This window comes from Ictidomys tridecemlineatus, chromosome 6 (genome assembly GCF_052094955.1).
Source record: "Ictidomys tridecemlineatus isolate mIctTri1 chromosome 6, mIctTri1.hap1, whole genome shotgun sequence".
Classification (NCBI taxonomy): domain Eukaryota; kingdom Metazoa; phylum Chordata; class Mammalia; order Rodentia; family Sciuridae; genus Ictidomys; species Ictidomys tridecemlineatus.
The window spans coordinates 166,427,853-166,446,062 of record NC_135482.1 but is presented as its reverse complement, the minus strand read 5'-3'; the positions used below and the strand labels follow the sequence as shown (position 1 = coordinate 166,446,062).

The 18,210-nt window shown below is 35.3% G+C and overlaps 1 protein-coding gene across 10 annotated transcripts in view; it reads left to right on the top strand.

Annotated features, from left to right (window-relative positions):
- The first annotated feature begins 2,797 nt into the window (after positions 1-2,797).
- Cog6 (component of oligomeric golgi complex 6) overlaps positions 2,798-18,210 on the top strand; it is a 145,410-nt gene continuing 129,997 nt past the window's right edge. For 9 of the 10 annotated variants that reach the window (XR_013423421.1, XR_013423422.1, XR_013423426.1 and 6 more), the window contains exons 1-4: positions 2,798-3,054; positions 5,827-5,970; positions 7,874-7,945; positions 11,052-11,110. Coding sequence is in view for 2 of the 10 variants with exons in the window: in XM_078016086.1 (XP_077872212.1) it covers positions 2,902-3,054; positions 5,827-5,970; positions 7,874-7,945; positions 11,052-11,110 (428 nt within the window). In the remaining 8 variants the exon portion in view is untranslated. The remainder of the gene's footprint in view (positions 3,055-5,826; positions 5,971-7,873; positions 7,946-11,051; positions 11,111-18,210) is intronic. The other variant, XM_078016085.1, reaches the window with a different exon arrangement.

Genomic DNA, 18,210 nt, shown 5'->3' with positions numbered 1-18,210 from the left:
AGATTACTCATCAGTAACAGAGTACTAATTACATGATAACATGGGAATGATTCTCACGTTGTAGGATAATTGTGAAGATAATAATAGTGTATGAAGAGTCTAGCAGAGTCTGATACTCAATAAATGCAGATGCTAAATAATGGGAGCTATTATTATTAATGTAATGTAAAATGCAGAAGGCTGAAAATTCTGATTCACCAAATGTGGATTTAATAAATGTCCTTTTGATGAAACCACAGTGGTCAATATAATGTGACTTCCACTTATCTTGGAAGCCAAAAAACAAGAAAGCTTAAATAAGCACTCACATGAGGGTGGGAAACCGGATGGGACCTCCCTCCATTCAACTATCATGTGTAAGAAAAAAAAATGCTAGTTTATCTCAGCTTGTCGTAGCTTGGCAAACATCCTTTACTCTTTTATATGCACAGATTTGTTTTCCCATTATTTGGGTCAGAGCCTTTCTTTTAATTCTGTTAGTGTTCTAGTATACTATGGAACTCAATATACAAAATTATCTTAAATATTTTTGCTAAAAGAAAAACTTCATTCAAAAATATATGTAAGTGATAAAACACTTGAGTCCTTACTTTAATTGTAGATAAATATTGATTTTTTTAGCGCTTACACTATAATTTATAGTTAGCGTCACGAAATTATGTGATACCAGCTAAAAGTTGCAAAGTGTTATCCTGAATGAATGAAAGCACTCTAATTTGTTTAGTCCCCCATAGATAACACTTTGGTTGTCTGCCTCCCTAACTTTCTCCCCACTTCTCTCTCTTCCCTCCCTGTGTACTTCTATTTTGTTTCTTTCTAATACAAAACATGATGTGGTGAATATCTTTGATCACACACTTTGGGAAATTTTTGTATTACCTCTATAGTAGATACCTAATAGTAAGAGTGCCACATAATGATGACATTCAGTCAGCTCTGTGGAGAGGCCCACAGAGCTAACTTATACCAACATGTAGCATTGAGTTGCCAGCTATATGAGTGAGCCATCTTGAAGCAGATCCTCCAACCCCCAATAAGCTTTTAGATGATGCAGTCCTAGTTGATACTGGACTACAACTTCATGAGATACCTTGAGCCTAAATCACCTAATAACCTTGTCAACTCATGCTGTAGTTCCTGACCAATAAACTGCAATGAATATTCTTTTAAAACACAAGTTTAAGGGTAATTTTTTCTTTTCTTTTTGTTTTGATACTGGGTATTAAAACCAAGGGTGCTTTACCCTGAGCCAGATCTCCAGTCCTTTCTATTTTTTGGAAGTACTGGGGATTGAACTAAGGGGCACTCAACCACTGAGCCTCATCCCCAGTCCTATTTTGTATTTTTATTTAGAGATAGGGTTTCACTGAGTTGCTTAGTGTCTCCCCATTGCTGAGGCTGGCTTTGAACTCGGGATACTCCTATCTCAGCCACCTTAGCCACTGGGATTACAGGTGTGTGCCACTGTGCCCAGCTATGTTTTATTTTGCAACAGCTTCATGCTAAATTGCTGAGGCTGGCCTAGAATTTGCGATGCTCCTGCCTCTGTCTCTGGAGGAGCTGGGATTACAGGTGTGTGACACTGTGTTCAGTTTGGGTAATTTGTCAAAAGTAACATTAGGGAACTAATATCTTTAAGGCTTAGAATAATGGTTCTCAACCAGGGCAAATTTGGGCCTCAGGGACATTTAGCAATTTATGAAAACATTTTTGATAGTTCTAACTGGGGATGGTGCTACTGGCATTTAGTGGGTAGGGGCCTGGAATGCTGCTAAACATCCTATGATGAACAGAATACGTCTTTGATCTCTTGTAAGCTTTTCTCAATAAGTCAGAGGTCTCTCATGCAGTCTCCAGATAACTTTTTGTGTCTCTCCAGAATCTACTCCACTGCCCTGGCACAACTGGGCTATGCATGTGGCAACTGGTGAGCACTGCAGGAAGTCAAAGAAAATGCTGAGCACAGAGACTATGGCAGTTGGAAAGGGGAAATGTGGTGTGTGAGGCGGGGGGTGGGGGGGCCGTGGCAACTATTATGGATGCTTGGGGACCACCTTTTGAATATGGCGATTGATGCACTAAACACCCCCAAAAGTATGGGAAATACTGTTGCTAGTGAGCAAGCAGTGTGGCCTAAAGAGAAAGAGTTATGCAAGATAGCAGCAGCGTGGGATGAGCAGCAGCTCACTACAGAAGCAGAGCTGCAAGCCCAAGTCCGTGTTAATCAGTTGCAGGAGGAATTAAAGTTGGAGAGTGAAGTGACTTTAACTCAGGCACGGACTACAGAGGCCTGGGACAAGCTGATGGAGGAGCCAGTGGCAGGAACCAGAACAGTTATAACCCCAAAGGTAGAGACGATAGACCTTGGCGGGTGATGTTGAACATCTGCTCCTTCCCAGCCAGCACACACAAATTCTCCATGAGAGATTATAGTGCTGCTGAGTTGGCAGAACAACTTTAGACACAAAGCCAGAGAGAACGTAGCAGGATGACTGACGTGTCTCTCACGCATAACTTATTTTCTACAGTCTATCAGAATCATATGCTCTGTATTCAGTAAATACTCTTCGGAAAGACGAATCGGATAAAGTTAACTTAAGAAGAAGTGTTTCATTGAACGCGTATGCCAGGCGCAGGATTCAGTGCATTTTGCGTTTAACTGGCTCAGAATTTCTTAGATTCAGGAATCACGAAGCCACTTTTAATACCTCGAATTTCTTCCTCTCACTGGAGCTGAAGCGGGTCAGCCTGGACGAGCCGGCCTCATCAGGGCGCATGCGCAGACCGATATGCACATGCGCAGTTCTCGCTCTGCCCGCCTGTGAACCCAGTTAGGGCTGAGCTGGCAGCACCGCCCCTGGGGGCGGGTCGTGGGTCGTGGGTCGTGGGTCGCGAGTAGCTATGGCAGAGGGCGGCGGGGAAGTGGTCGTTGTGCCGGCCTCCGGGGCCGCCAATGGCTTCAGCAATGGGGCAGGCGGGACGTCGGCGCAGACCAGCAACCCTCTGTCGCGCAAGCTGCATAAGATCCTGGAGACGCGGCTGGACAACGACAAGGTAACCCGGGCGAGCAGGGCCGCAGGTCCTAGAACCCCTCTTTTCCCAGGGTTGGAGCCGGACAGGGGGCGTTGTCGGTCCGCACACTCTGGCCTCTACGCGGTGCCGGCTGCGCGGGGAGCCGCGAGTGACCCGAGACCCCCCGGCGCGCGGCTCTGCCAGCTCGGGGCAGGTGAGAAGGCAAGCCCGAGAAGACCCTGGAAGGGAAAGGGGCTTCCTGTTGTGGCCTCTCGGAAGGCGCCTCCCCTCACCCCCAGGTGTGAAGGTGTCTGAGATGGACTTGCTTGGTAGGGCGTCGCGATTGGGCGTTAGGAGGGCCGAACAGTGAGAGCAGGGAGCATTTCCACTACCAGGTGAGAACAGCAACAGTTTGCAGCGCCAAAGATCTGCTTTCTACCCAAGGCGTGCAGGAACTCATCTACTAGTTTTTGTTGTTGTAAGCTAAGTGCTGCCTATGACTTGTGGACTTACCCATTATTTATTTTATTGTTATTTTTTTAAAGATAAACAACCGACCAAGTTGCTTCTGAAACTAGGGTTGGACTTTCCAGCTCCTGTCGTAGCTAAATATAATTTCTATATCACGCAGTCGCCTGAAGAATGGGGGGGGGAGCTAGAAAAAGTGAGAGCTTTATAGGTAAATATGTAGGTAATTGGAAAACAAAAGGTCAGTAAGAATTTGTAACATAACAGTGTCATGAATTGGAAAAGAAGGGTTCTAAGGCCATCAGTAATTGTTAGCGCTAACCACCACATTTGTGCATGGTGATTTGAGCAAGTTCCTTAACTTCTCTAAGCTTCTGTTTGGGAACTGGGAATACTGCTAGTAACTTTCTTAGGGTTGTTGTGAGGACTCTAGAGAATATCAGGTGAAGTTCTAAGCACAGTGCCCAGCACTTGCTGTTTCTTAACAAATGTTTATTTTATCATAAATTGGCATTGCTTAATGTGTTTAACATTGATATTTACTATTTCATGCAGTACAACTACTCTAATGTTGATAACATTCTCTCCTTTTTACCCAGGAGAAAAAATAAGGCATGGAGGGAATGCAACTAGGTTAAGTCATGTAACTGATAACTTTAGGATTCTGTCCATTCAGCCAGGCCCTAGAATATTTTAAGGCAGTCTTTGTGTGTGTGTGTGTGCGCGAATGTGTTTACAATAAGCATTTGTAGTTGTAAACATTTTTACTAATATTAAGTTGCACTTAAATACTTTATTTTTGTCAATCCAGCCAATATTTTAAATTAATGTTAGGTGCAGGGCAGGCTGAATGAATGTTAGCTGCAGCATAATGTTAGCCCCTAGTGTGGTGGTCACTTTCCTTTCAAATAACATAACTGAAAGCTGGAAGGGTAAGCCTCCTAGAATATACAGTAGTTCAGGTGTAGGCATTTTTATCTGTAGAATGCCAGGTTCTAAGAGAATATCCTGAACAGAATTCTGCTGTCTCCTCCAACCATATTCTCTCTGTAGGTAATCGATCTCCTTTAATTTTATAAATAGCATTACGAATGATGACTCTCTAATCTGTAACCCTGTTACTGACACCTGTACCTAGTTTCAGATTTTGTAGAAATAGTTGTCAATTATTATACCTTCAATTGAACACCTGATTGACATTATAAAAACAAGGACAAAATTCTTGATTTTCCCCCAGACCAATTCTGCTCTCACTGCTAAAAAGAACATCACCATTCATCCATTCAGGCAAGAAGCATATAAATAATTTTTGGTTTTAGTTCTTTTTTTCACCTGTTCCATGCAACCCATAAATGAAACTCTCTTATAGACTGTACATTTAAATTTTTTGGGGGTGGTGAATATTTCTTTTTCATCTGCACTGCTACTGTCTTGGTGAAGACATCATCAAGTCTTGCTTAGATTATTTTAGTTTTATTTGTTTGCTTTCTTGCCTTCCTGTACCATCCATTCTTAAAAAGTTGGAATAAACTTTTTTAATATATATATATTTTTTAGTTGTAGTTGGACACAATACCTTTATTTTATTTATTTAATTGTATGTGGTGCTGAGGATTGAACGCTAGGTGAGCTTTCTATTGCTGAGCCAGAACCCCAGCCCCTGGAATAAACTTTAGCTGCATATAACATATTGTGTTACTCTCTTGCTTAAAACCTGTAATAGTTTTCGGGAGCTTTAGTCACACTGGCTTCTTCATTCCCCTTTAGGGTCTTTACACTTGCTGCCTGTTGAATAGTCACCTCAGAGAGGTCTTCTTCTCAATCCTGCCTCTGGTGACTCAGTTCCTAGCCTGGAGGTGACCAGTGGCACTGATTTCTTGTGTAGATGCTTCTAGAGATGATATATGTATGCAAGTAAATTTGTGTGTATATATGCATTTTTATTTTATAACAGTTGGTATTGCAACTTTCTATACCTTGCAGTTTCACTTTATCTCAGAGCTCATATCAAGTACGTAAAGGATTTCTTCATTTTGAAAAATTAATGTCATAACTTATTTAGCCAATTTTTTGGGTGGACATTTCAGTTATTTCCAATTTTTGTAATTCCACACAATTTTGCAGTGAATAACCTTATATTTAGGCCATTATGTGTAAGCTAAGTATATACCTATTATATTCCAGAAATAAATTTACTCTTCAGTAGTTTGAAGGTCATCCAGTAGTTTTTGGATTGTTGAATGGAAACAAATTCATCAAAAGTGATTTCAGTACATTTTATCTTGAGATTAGGAAACCACCTAAAAATTAATCTCAATAATTTTCTTGTATTATCAATTGAAACAGGAGATGTTGGAAGCTCTCAAGGCACTTTCAACATTTTTTGTTGAAAATAGTTTGCGGACTCGAAGAAATTTACGTGGAGATATTGAACGCAGAAGTTTAGCCATCAATGAAGAATTTGTAAGCATTTTCAAAGAAGTGAAGGAGGTATGTGAATTCTTTTTGTTTAGCACTCCTTGAAAACTCACTGAGTATTGTTTGGATGAGTATTATTTTGAATTAAGTTGGTACATTTGCTGTTAATGTACCACGTTCAAATAGAAAATGACTTGCTATACTCCAGCTGTATCGTTAGTTTTTATTTGAAATGGATGATTTCTGAATCTAAACTCTGCTAATGCTTGTTCTTAGAAAGTGTAATATTTGTTCTAGGAAATTCTCTTAGGAATTTTAGTGTTTTAACAAAAAATAATATTTCTCTAAATAGTTTTCCAATAGAAAAATCTCCTCATTGAATAACTTTCCTGTGGATAACTACTTTTTCTTGGGAGAGTAATTAGTATTGAATCACCTTTACTTAGTCCTAAATTATGCAAGTTTCAGGGATCAATTACTTCAATGTATAAATAAGGTTTCATCAAACTTGAGTGCTGTTTATTCCTTATGAAAATAAGTTTTATTTATTTTTTTTAATTCTATAGTATTTTATTATGTTAATATGTAATATTGTTAATATGATATTGACATTTCTTTGTGAATGACATGGAAGTGTTATACATGGTTGCAATAAATATTTTAGCAGTTTCATAGGATTTTATTGACTGCAATAAATATTTTAGCAGTTTTGTAGGATTTCATTGACTGAAGGTAAGCTTAACAATGAAAAGATGACCATCTGTTGAATCCTAGAAGTGCAAAAGAAAAGTTTGGTAGAATTCATAAAAAAAAAGGAAGAGATAGTAGTGATAAACACATCCAAATTATGGTCTCTCAACTTTATTTTATCATTGCCAGAAAGTAAGGAAACTGTCTAGGAAGACTACTGGGTAAGTGTCAAATAGACTCTGGAGGTAAATTTCTTAGAGAGGCTTATACTGACCAAAGATAAGTCAGTTTGAGCATCAGTAATTATTATAACTGCATTGAACTGAAACACATCAAACATGAAATCTATGAGTTCATAATGATATTAAAAATCAAACTGAATCTTCATTGGTTATCTTCAGTAGATATAAGGAAACTAATATACTTTGAAAATTGCTAACTAAAGGAAAGGGTCAAGCATTTATTTTGTCTTTTTTAACAATTGCATCATGCAGTTGTTAAGGGGAGCCTTGTTTCTATAGAAGTGCTTTAGCTCATAAATAAAGAAGGAATGATGAACAATTAGAAGGCAATTGTGCAACCACTTTAAAATTTTTTTTTTAGTAGTAGATAGACACAATATTTTATGCGGTGCAAAGGATCAAACCCAGTGCCTCACACATGCTAGGCAAGTGCTCCACCCAGTCTTACAACCACTATTGAATTTATAAATCTACAACCCCTGCCCTGCAACCACTGTTGAATTTATAAATCTAGATATTTAACCTTGGCACTGTTTACATATGGGGCCAGATATATGTTAGGGACTGTCTCTGAACTAAAAGATTTGTGGTAGCATCTTTGGCCTCTCCCCCTTGATTTGTTCCCCAGGGGTCACTGGTAATGTCTGGAGAGATTCTTTGTTGGAACATCTAGGGGCAAGATGGTCCTCCTGGTATCAAGGCTATATCTCAGTGGTAGAACATTCTTGGGTTCAATTCCCAGTACTACAAACTAAAACAAAACAAAACAAAAGTCCATGAACAAACAAAAATTATGCATATTTTTTAAACATTTATGTTTTCTCTGTACTCTCTGAAAGAATAGATTAACTTCTTTATATCTTTTTAGCAATAGGTATTTGTCTTTTTAAGCATTTCTAGTTTAAATGTGGAATCTCTTATTATGCCTTGACAAAATGTGTGTGTGAGTGTGTATGTGTATGAATGACTAAGGATTTGGCCAAGAGAGGAGACATTTATTAAATAGTATATATAATATTTGATGCAATTTTTCTCCTTTTCAGGAACTTGAAAGCATAAATGAGGACATTCAAGCAATGAGCAGCTGTTGTCAAGATATGACAAGCCGCCTACAGGTGCTGTAGAATGGCTAGATTTTAGCATAGTTCCTAGTGCAAAGTAAGCTTTCAAAATTATTAGATAGGTCTGCAGAATGTATGGATATCTGATGCATTATGCCGTAAAGGAAGTTTGAATATAAATAATATGCTTTTAAAAAATACTTATAAATGTTTGTGTTTCTCTGGGTGCTGGTTTATTAATATTATCCAGTTAATTCTAGAAACCTTTATATTTGGTCTTATCAGTACAGAGCTAACTGTATCCACTTGAAGTGTTTAAATTGCTTTCTACTTCTAGGAAACAACCCCTATAATCAAGATATAAAGCATTTTCATCACTTGCAGAAGATTTTCTCATAGATTTTTAATTTTATTTTTTTAGATAGTTGATCACCTGCTACTGTTCACGTTCAATTTTGGTGCATGAGTCATTTCTTAGCTTAGCAGGCCATTAGAGCCATGATTTTGAGTTTTATTCATTCTCCCCAGTTTTTCATAAAGTTAATTTATTTGGTTGTAATGTTATTGAAGTCTTAATAGCTCCCATTCGTCAACTATAATGTTTTTAATTTATCCATTTATAAATAGAAGTATTTCTTAGAGTGTTCTATCTCTTCTTTTTTTTCATAGTGGTTATTATAAGGGTTAATTTAATAACTTACTACTTGTTAAAATACTTTAAACATGGAGCATTTAAAAAATGACTATTATTATAAGATAACATTTAAGAATTTAATTAGTATGCTGGGCAGAGTGGCACATGCCTGTAATCCTAGTGGGTTGGGTGGCTGAGGCAAGAGGATCACAAGTTTAAGGCCAGCCTCAGCAATTCAAGAGACCCCAAGCAACTTGGTAAGACCCTGTCTAGAGATGTGGTTCAGTGGTTGAGTGCCTGGGTTCAATCCCTAGTATTAAAAAAAAAAAAAAAAATCAGTAATTTTTTGTGTGCTATGTTTTACTCCTTTGGGTGTGTTTTTTTTTCATAAATTACATTTATATAATTTTTATTACTTAATAATAACCATCCTTAACATTTAAGATAAATTAACTGGAAATTATTTTAGGATGATAATCTTCACTAGTACTATTAATTATTATTTTGGAATTATGACCACAATTTATAAATGGAGAGTAAGGAAATATGAAAAAAAGGGAAAATATTGTTCTGATACACTATACTACTATACTAAAATATCCTATTTCATTGATTAATTAGACTTTCTTTTTCTTTTTTTTGGGACTGGAGATTGAACTCAGGCACTCAACCACTGAGCGACATCCCAGCACTATTTTGTGTTTTATTTAGAGACAGGGTCTCACTGAGTTGCTTAGCACCTCGCCATTGCTGAAGCTGGCTTTGAACTCTCCATCCTCCCATCTCAGACTCCTGAGCCACTGGGATTACAGGCGTGCGGTGCTGTGTCTGTCTGATTAGACATTGTTGATTGTAATGTATGCCATCAATTTAATGACTAGTAATAAAAAGAAGCTAATAAGCAATTTTGATATTGCTTTTGTGAAGCATTCTTTTTTCCAGAAATATTAAAATGTAAACATTTCTGAGAATTAAGTAAGTAGTATATTTGAAAAAAATGTACAGGACAAGTTATGTATAATGGTGAAAGGTAAACTTTAAAGTGAAATGATAAAAATGTAAGCCTTTGAAGAAGTTATTGCATTTAAAGATTCACAATTCAAAAGAGTGTCTAGGGAGCCATCATGTTCGCCTGTATTCTTTAAAAATCAGTGTTATTCTGAATTATCGAAGTTTACATTTTTTCTTATGTAGCCACTGTTTGATAGTAATATGATTTGGTTGTAAGGAACACATATTCAAAATTTCTTCACTAAAGGGTGAGATGTGGGCTCTCTTATTGTCAGGATGCATGGAAAATAATAAGGTAGAGTTTGCAGAAGGAGGATGAGGCCTTAGCAATCCAGAGCTGGAGTGTCTAGATTTGAGGCAGCTGTAGAAATCTCAGCAACTGGAATACAACATTATAGTATTCTAGCATGAAAATGATCCAATATCTTCAGGTATTTTCTCTGGTATCCACCCTTTTAGCAGATTGACTCACTCTCTGTAGTTTCCACTCTGCATAATTCTAGCTTCAAGGCATGAACCCTCTGTTTCTCATGTCCTCTTGCCTCTTCTCTTGCTTTTTGTCTCTCTCTCTTTTTTTTGGTATGGGGATTGAACTCAGGGGCACTGGACCACTGAGCCACAGCCACAGCCACATCCCCATCCCTTTTTTTTGTATTTTATTTTGAGACAGACTCTTGCTAAGTTGCTTAGTGCCTTGCTTTTGCGGAGGCTGGCTTTGGACTCATGATCCTCCTGGCCGCAGCCTCCTGAGTCACTGGGATTACAGGTATGCGCCACCATGTCTGACTGCTTTCTGCCTTATTTTTGTAGCATTCTTCAGTTTGAGACTTTGAGAGAGAATCTTTTTGACTATATGTGTGTTTTGTTTGAATCCATTTCATAAATGTTTGACTGATCTTTGGATAGAATTCCTTTTCATCAAATTTTTCTGATCTTTTCAGTCTGGCTTGGGGGAGGGAACATTGCTTGGTATGAATTTTGGTCAGGAATTGCCCTTTGTCTTTTAGATGGGGTATCTCTGATCCTTACCAACACTCTATTTGGTAGGTATCTTACATATTCCAACTCGCAAATTTTTATCTCCATCTCATGCATTTCTGTTGAGCTCCATACCTACATTTTAGTGACTTAATTTATGGCCCTGTTGAGAGGTCTCTTGGTTTCCCAACCTGGCATATTCATAACTAAAGTTATGTTCTCACCCTTAACTTGCTCTTCAAGTGCTTCTGTTTCACTAAAGAGTTATGAACTAACTGTAAGTTCTTTAGACAGCAACAGATACCTTTTTCTTTTTTGTAAATTTTAGCATTATGTGTATATTGAGACTTATGAGGGAACTCCTCTTATTAAAAGTAGTGTCTGAGCCTTGAATCATCTATTTGGGTCACTTGGATATTTTAAACTTTCAAATTCTGGAGAGTCTGAACTCCATAGGTGTTGGTATTCGTTTTCTAAAATATAATGCAATTGGAATGTATGTATGTTTATGTATGTTTTGTATGTTTATAATTTTAGGCAGCAAAGGAACAGACTCAAGATTTAATAGTAAAAACGACTAAGCTTCAAGCTGAAAGGTAAGTTTTTATTTGTATACTCACCTCTTAATTAATTTGGTGATTAAGTGGAAAGAAAATTGTCCCTAACTGCAAATCAAAATTAAAATAATATAAGTATAGTTAAAATTGATACAGCACCAAAACCCAAGTTATTATTAGTAGTAATTTAAGCATAAAAACAGTAGCTTAAGGCATTAAACATGTTACTAAGTTTGAGAGATCCTGTTTTTGGAACAGAGATGATGATGTGTTATTAACTATGAAGTTCAGAAACGATTGTGTTTTAAAATGTAATAATTTTCTTACACTGTTTTTTCAGAATTATTGCCTCTTAGGTTTTACTATGATTAATCCTTTCTGGTATAATTAAGTATAAATACTCCTTGTAGTTTACGAAAGTAAGTAGACTGTTGATTGACAAGTGAATGAAATTAAGTGCAATATGGATTATTATAATATGTTGGTTGAATGCTGCTAAAATTTGTTAATAATTAAGGTAAAACAAAGCCATGTGTGACTTAGTTTAACAGCAGGGTTAGTAGTATGATAAGGATCTCATCAAGTGGCATAGAGCTGAAAAAACAGAATTATGTATTAGAAGTATAGATCTAAGAAGGACATGGTGTTTCTCTTCAAATATTTGATAATCTGTCTAGTTTTTAAAAAGCTAGATTTATTCTGTGATTTTGCTGAGGTTGGAATGAAGTCTCAATGGAGAAATTTGCAGGTGATACAGATTATCAAATATTTGAAGAGAATATTTTGGCTCACTATAAAGCAAGAATTTTCCATCCATTAAATTTGAACAATTACTTCTTTGGGAATAACTTAGTCTGATGTTACATGTCATTGGAACCTTTATATTTGTACCCCAATTTTCCTTTCTCTTTTTTTTTCCCTCACAATGCTGCCATTCCTTATACTTTATCATAGCAAATGTAGAACCATCTGGAAGCTTAATAGGATGGCACATTTTGGCCTTTTCCTCAAAACTTCTCATTGTATAAAAGTAAACAACTATTTTCTGATTAATGATTCAGTCATTCTTGGGTTGAGCTCAGTATCCTGCCCTGTTAACACTATCCCTAATATTTTAATGCAAGTGGCCCAGAGATGACAATTTGAAAAGCTTTGCCTTAGCCCAAATGGTATTCAGATCTTTCATATTTCTTGGGATGTGCCCTCTCCCATAATTCTCCCATCTAGTAACTATTAAGCTTGAAAATATATTTTAGTATTTTTAATTAAACTTTTAATTTGAGATAATTGTAGATTCATAGGCAGTTGTAAGAATTCAAAAATCCCTTGTAGCCTGTACCCGGATATCTTTCATGGTTATCTTGGAAGCCACGTAATACCACTACTAAGATAACGACTTTGATAAAATATACTAGTCATACTCAGATTTCCTAGTTTTGCTTATGCTAATTTATGTGTACATATGTAGTTAATACATAATTTTTACCAACTGCATAGGTTCATGTGTGCACCACCATGGTCAAGAGACCAAGTAGTTCCATCACAACAAAAGTGTGTCTTGTTAGTGGGTTGGATGGTGGTGAGGAGAGTTATACCAACACCATTGTGAAAGGATGGTTGATGCTACAAGGTGCCAGCTCTACAGGAGAGGCAGTTACTGAGTTTCTGTAGACAGAGTGAGCCTATGCCTTTAGCACAAAATTATGTTTTTCATATTACAACCACTCTTCTGAAAGAAGTTTACTAGAAAAATAACTTCCCAGTTATAGATCGAGAACATAAATTTTTCCTCTTTAATGTTGGCCAATAAACCAGCATTGATTTAGTTTAAAAAATGTGATTAAAACCAAGAAGATAACAGGTCAGCCATCTTCCATATAAGGCTGATTTAAACTTTATTGTAGTGTCTATTACCCCTTGCTATTAATTGTTATTGTTGTTTTTTCTTTCTAAACTGTAAGCTCCTTAGGAACAATGACAGTTTCTTATTCTTTTTGTAACTCCAGTGCTGATGCATTAGATTTAATAAATATTTTTTGAGTGAATGAACTACTCAAGCGTCAGAAAAGGAACATAAAATGAAAACAATAAGCATTGTATTAGCTTGTAACATATGAAAATGAGACTGATTAATGTCTATGGGAGACGATATTAGAACACTATGCTTATTCACATTTTCTCAAAACTAAGCAAGGTTGTTTACTTTCATTATTTTAGTAAGCCTCTGAAAGAGTTTGATCTGATATTCTTTGGGGAACTGAAATTTGGTGACATTGTAGCATCCTCAGATCTATAGATTTAATGTGCCAAGTAAACATTAGTGTGTCGTGTTTTAGAAAAATTACATAGCAGAAATTATGAAACAGGTTCCTAGGGGTTGGCAAAGAGTTGTTTTCCTTTTTTGTTTTATTACCTTTTCTTTTAACAGATTTTTTTTTTTAAATGAGCAGTTTGCTTTGGAAATAGAAATGCTATGGGCTTATTTGGATAACATGATATCTAATTGTCTTATTCAGGCAATTTATTTTGCACAAATATACATGTAAAAATGTATTGCAGAAGGTTGTATGAGGTATTTTCTCATTGCTTAGTGAAAGGTTAGGGTAATGCAGAGAGCATCACTTCTTCCTTCTTCAGACTCTCTGATTTGGACCTAGAAGCAATTTGGACCTTCTGCTTATCCTACAGAAGATACTGTTGGTGATATGGAGGGGTCCCTCCAGCTTAGACAGTTTATAAAGTCTCTATTTTCACTGGAAATGAAATCTGGGGGGATAAGGCACAAAAAGGTTTATTACAGTGACCATGCTGTAAAGGAAAAGGATAAGAAAAATGTGTAAATAACCTTGAATTCAAACATTCTTTAAAATTGGATTTGGAGATTTAATTAAGTTTTTAAAAATATAATTTTTGACTTTACACATTTTATCCTCCTTAATACATAGGAGCTTGCTTTTTTGTGGGCATACATATTTAAAGTGTGTAATGTTGTATATTTCCTGATTTGACTGCGTTTATTCATAGACTTTTTCTATGTTCTTATTCATTCTATCTGGAATTTTGTTTCCCAGAATGTATTTGTTGAAAACACATTGTCCTTTAAGGTTCTAGCATATGTATGTTATATACGCCTATCATACATTTAAAAATATTTTACACAATTAAAAATTCTAGGCAACCATGTGTATGTGTGTATGCATGCATATACATGTTCCTTGAGAATTATGCATATCTATGTATGCATATATATATTTCATATGTTTCCTTATTACTTTGAGAATTAGTTTATTTCATAGGAAGTTTAGTCCACCTTTGTAGTTCACAGTTCTCTTATCTAGCTGTTTTCCATGTACATCCAGCCACCTTTACTCAGCACAAGAACAGGAGTGAGTGATTTCTTCTTTTATTCCCACAGGTTGTTGCTCTCATAGTGCTTATCTTCTGCTGTCTAATTCCTGAACTCTTGCTGGGTATAGTGGTCTTTGACTGTATTCTAACTGGATATTAAGGGAAGAGTCGTACTGCTCTTTGTACCAGCTGCTTTTTACATGACAAGGTTTTTGTATTGACTGTGTTACTTTTAAATTTTAAGTACTTATTGCTGATATTGCCTATGATATTCTTATGTCTTGAGACTTTATGGGAATAATACTGATTGTGCTCAACTTAAATAAAAGTTAATAAGAATAAAAAGTATCAAAATAGAAGAAAATATCAGATGCTTTTTAAGGCTATATTTTATACAGTGATGCTAAGTGGCATTTTATGTATTTTGGTGTATTTAAAAAACATCTTTGTTGATATAATTCACAACCATAAAATTCACTCAGAAGTGTATAATTCAGTGTTTTTTTGGTATACTTACAGAGTTTGCAGCCATCAAATTTAGAACATTTTCATTACCCCAAAAGAAACCTTGTAGCCTTTAACAAATAGTCATCAGCCTTATTCAACTATTAATCTACATTTTCCTATATAGCTTTTTATGTAAATGGAATCATACATGTCTAGCTTCTTTAGCTTAGCATGTTTTCAAGGGTCATCTATGTTAACATTATTGCTTTTTTTTGCAGAATAATATTCTGTTGTACAAATGCATAAGATTTTTGGGATTGCTCAGAAGTTGATAGATAATTGGATTATTTCTATTATTTGGCTATTATGAATAATGATGCAATGACTATTTATGTACAGGTTTTTGTGTAGACACGTTTTTATCTTTTAGGCATATACCTAAGACTTGCTGGATCAAAAATGATAATTCTATATTTAACTCTTTAAGGAACTGCAGACTGTTTTCCAAAGAAGCTATACAGTTTATAGTTCTGATGTAGTCCAATTCATGCATTTTTGTTAATTATACATTCTATATTTTTAAAAAAAGTTTTTGTGCCAAAATTATTTTATCTGCTAGTTTCTAAAATGACAAGATAAAAGATTCACAAATTTATTTTATTTGCTGGATTTTTTTTAAACCATAGCATGAGTTGGAAAGGGTGCTGTATTTTCTCTTGTGAAAGAATCCACATATTTTACCATTCTTAAATTACTGAATATTCATATTATTCCCATTACTTAAAATAATGGTTCAGAAAATGTTTTTAAATCATTATGTACATTTCAGATTACTTGCTCAGGGTTAATTCTTAGCATTGTAATGAATCAATGATATAAACTATTTTAAAGCATCCTTTTTTAAAAAAACTTTATTTAATTTATTTATATTTGGTTTTGAGGATCGAACCTAGTGCTTCACATGTGCTAGGCAGGCACTCTACCGCTGAGCCACAACTCCAGCCCCAATGATATAAACTTTTTAAAAGTATCCTGATGTGTATTGCCTAAATTTCTGTCCAAAATACTATACCAATTTATACTTCCATATACATGAGAATATCTTTTATTATACCATCATCAGCAGTAGGTATTGTCATCAAAAACTTTGCCAGTTTTATCGAGGAAAAGTATTATCACACTGTTTTAATTTTGCATGTCATTAAATAGTGGAAAAATGACATGTTTTTCATTTAGTTTTACCATTTATATTCCTTCATTTTTCATTTTGTCTCATACACTGCCTGTGTGTGTGTTTTCTTATTATTTTGAAATTACTTCATTGAGGTGAACTTAGAGTATATCTTCAGGAAAAGAAAAAAAGTATCAGAAGATTTATATGTTTTGTTCTGGAATTATTTGAAGGAATCAAGAAGGCTGAGTAGTCTTAATTTAAATACTTGGGCAATATGTAAGTGCATGTATTGGAAATTCATATGTGTGTATAATTTCTTTTTAAGGAAAAATAGAAGTTCCTGTGTATATATTTCTGCAACTTGTCTTAGATCGCTTTGTACTAACATCTATATCTACCTCATATTTTTAAATGCTGTATATTATTCAGTACTATATATTTTCCATATGTATATTATATTACATGTGGTAATTGTGTGAACATATCTCAAGTACTATAGAAATTGTACTTTATGATTGTTTATATTTTTGTATTAGCATTTATTTTATATAAATTTTAGATATCAAAACCCCTCCAGAAGTTGTATATGTCAGTGTTAATGTGAGGTGAGGGCAGGGTTTGCATCTCATGTGCCTTTTGTCACAGCTGGCTCTGCTACAGCCTACAAGTTGTAAGTCCCCACTAATGTCATTTCAGTGCACTAATGCTGCCAGACCAAACCATTGAGCCGTCTAGAGGTAGCTTTCTGTCAGAATGGTTGTGGGAAAGATTTACTTGGAAAAAGTAAATGTTATAAAACTAAAGAGTTTTATGATTTTAAAATATATTAGAATTTATTTTTGTCACTACTTTAAAAGTTGCCATCTTTTGATACTTAACTCTTGTTTTAGCAGTATAGCCATTCTTGAAAATGTTTTTGAGCCATCTTTTTTGTAGATATAAAGTCTGTGGTTCAGTCTTTATCTCATGGATTGATTTTTAGATCTAGTCGACCATATTATTTGGGATCAATTTTAGTGATTAAGGGGTATGATCAAGATGAGTAGCACTAGTTTTAGTTAAAACAAGTGAAAACATAAAGTGACTGATTTTCCTTGGCCCCTAAATAAATTGTTTCTAAATATTGATCCAAAAAGCTCCCAAAGGGATTTTAGTTGAGTCAGTTTATATTATCTCAAGGAATTTTATGAAGTTTTATAATTACTTTAAATCCTGTGTGATAATGATTACAGCTTTAAGAGTATAAAACAAACCCTGTGAAGGTGACTTTCAGATAGTAGTAATAGGACAGTTATGGACCTGTGCTCTTCAACTCTTCAAACCCAGTTAAATGATTTACTTTATTGTTTGAAGTGAACACCTGGACAACTGACTTTTCCTTTGTAGATTTCTATGTTTGTAGAACTATAAACTGTATAGCTTCTATGTTATTCAACTGGAATATTTAGTTTTGTAAACTCAAACCCTCCAGATCCTAAGGTGCAAATAAAATAATGAGGGCTGACTTGTGGTGTTATCTGTACATGTTTATCTTTGTTGATTATACTTTTACAATCATATTTATGTACTTCCAGATCTAAGATACAGAAACCAGGAATGTGGAACAGGTTCTGTTCAGGGAGTTCATGTTCCTAGGTGACCTTTAGGTGGTTGACAATCCACCTAATCCTTTATGTCCATACAGGTTGCTTTTCAGACTAGAGTATGCCTTTTTCTAATTGTCAGCTAGGCTATATAAGATTGTATTTAGATAATACAATTTAAAACATTGTTTTAATTATCTCATAGAAAATATAGGGAACCCCAAGTAGAGAAGTGACTTTGGAGATTGGGGAGAATTAGTAGGATTCTTCACTTCTCTTTTAATCTAAAATTTAAAAAATGAATGGACCTGATTTTTGGTGTTTGTGTACTTCATATGAAAACTTAAAATGTTAGGATATTTTAGTGACTGGGAAGAAACTGGTTGAAAACAGGAGTATAATTCTGTCTTCAAAAATAACTTTGTCAAGTTATATATTTAAATTATCCCAGTACTCATAAGTGGCTGAAAGTTTATAATGCAGAGACCATTTATGAACTTATTTCTGCTTTTACATAATGATTGAGTCCTTTAAATATCAAATGTTGAATAATATCAGCTAGTTTTTATCACATACTTGCCTGATGA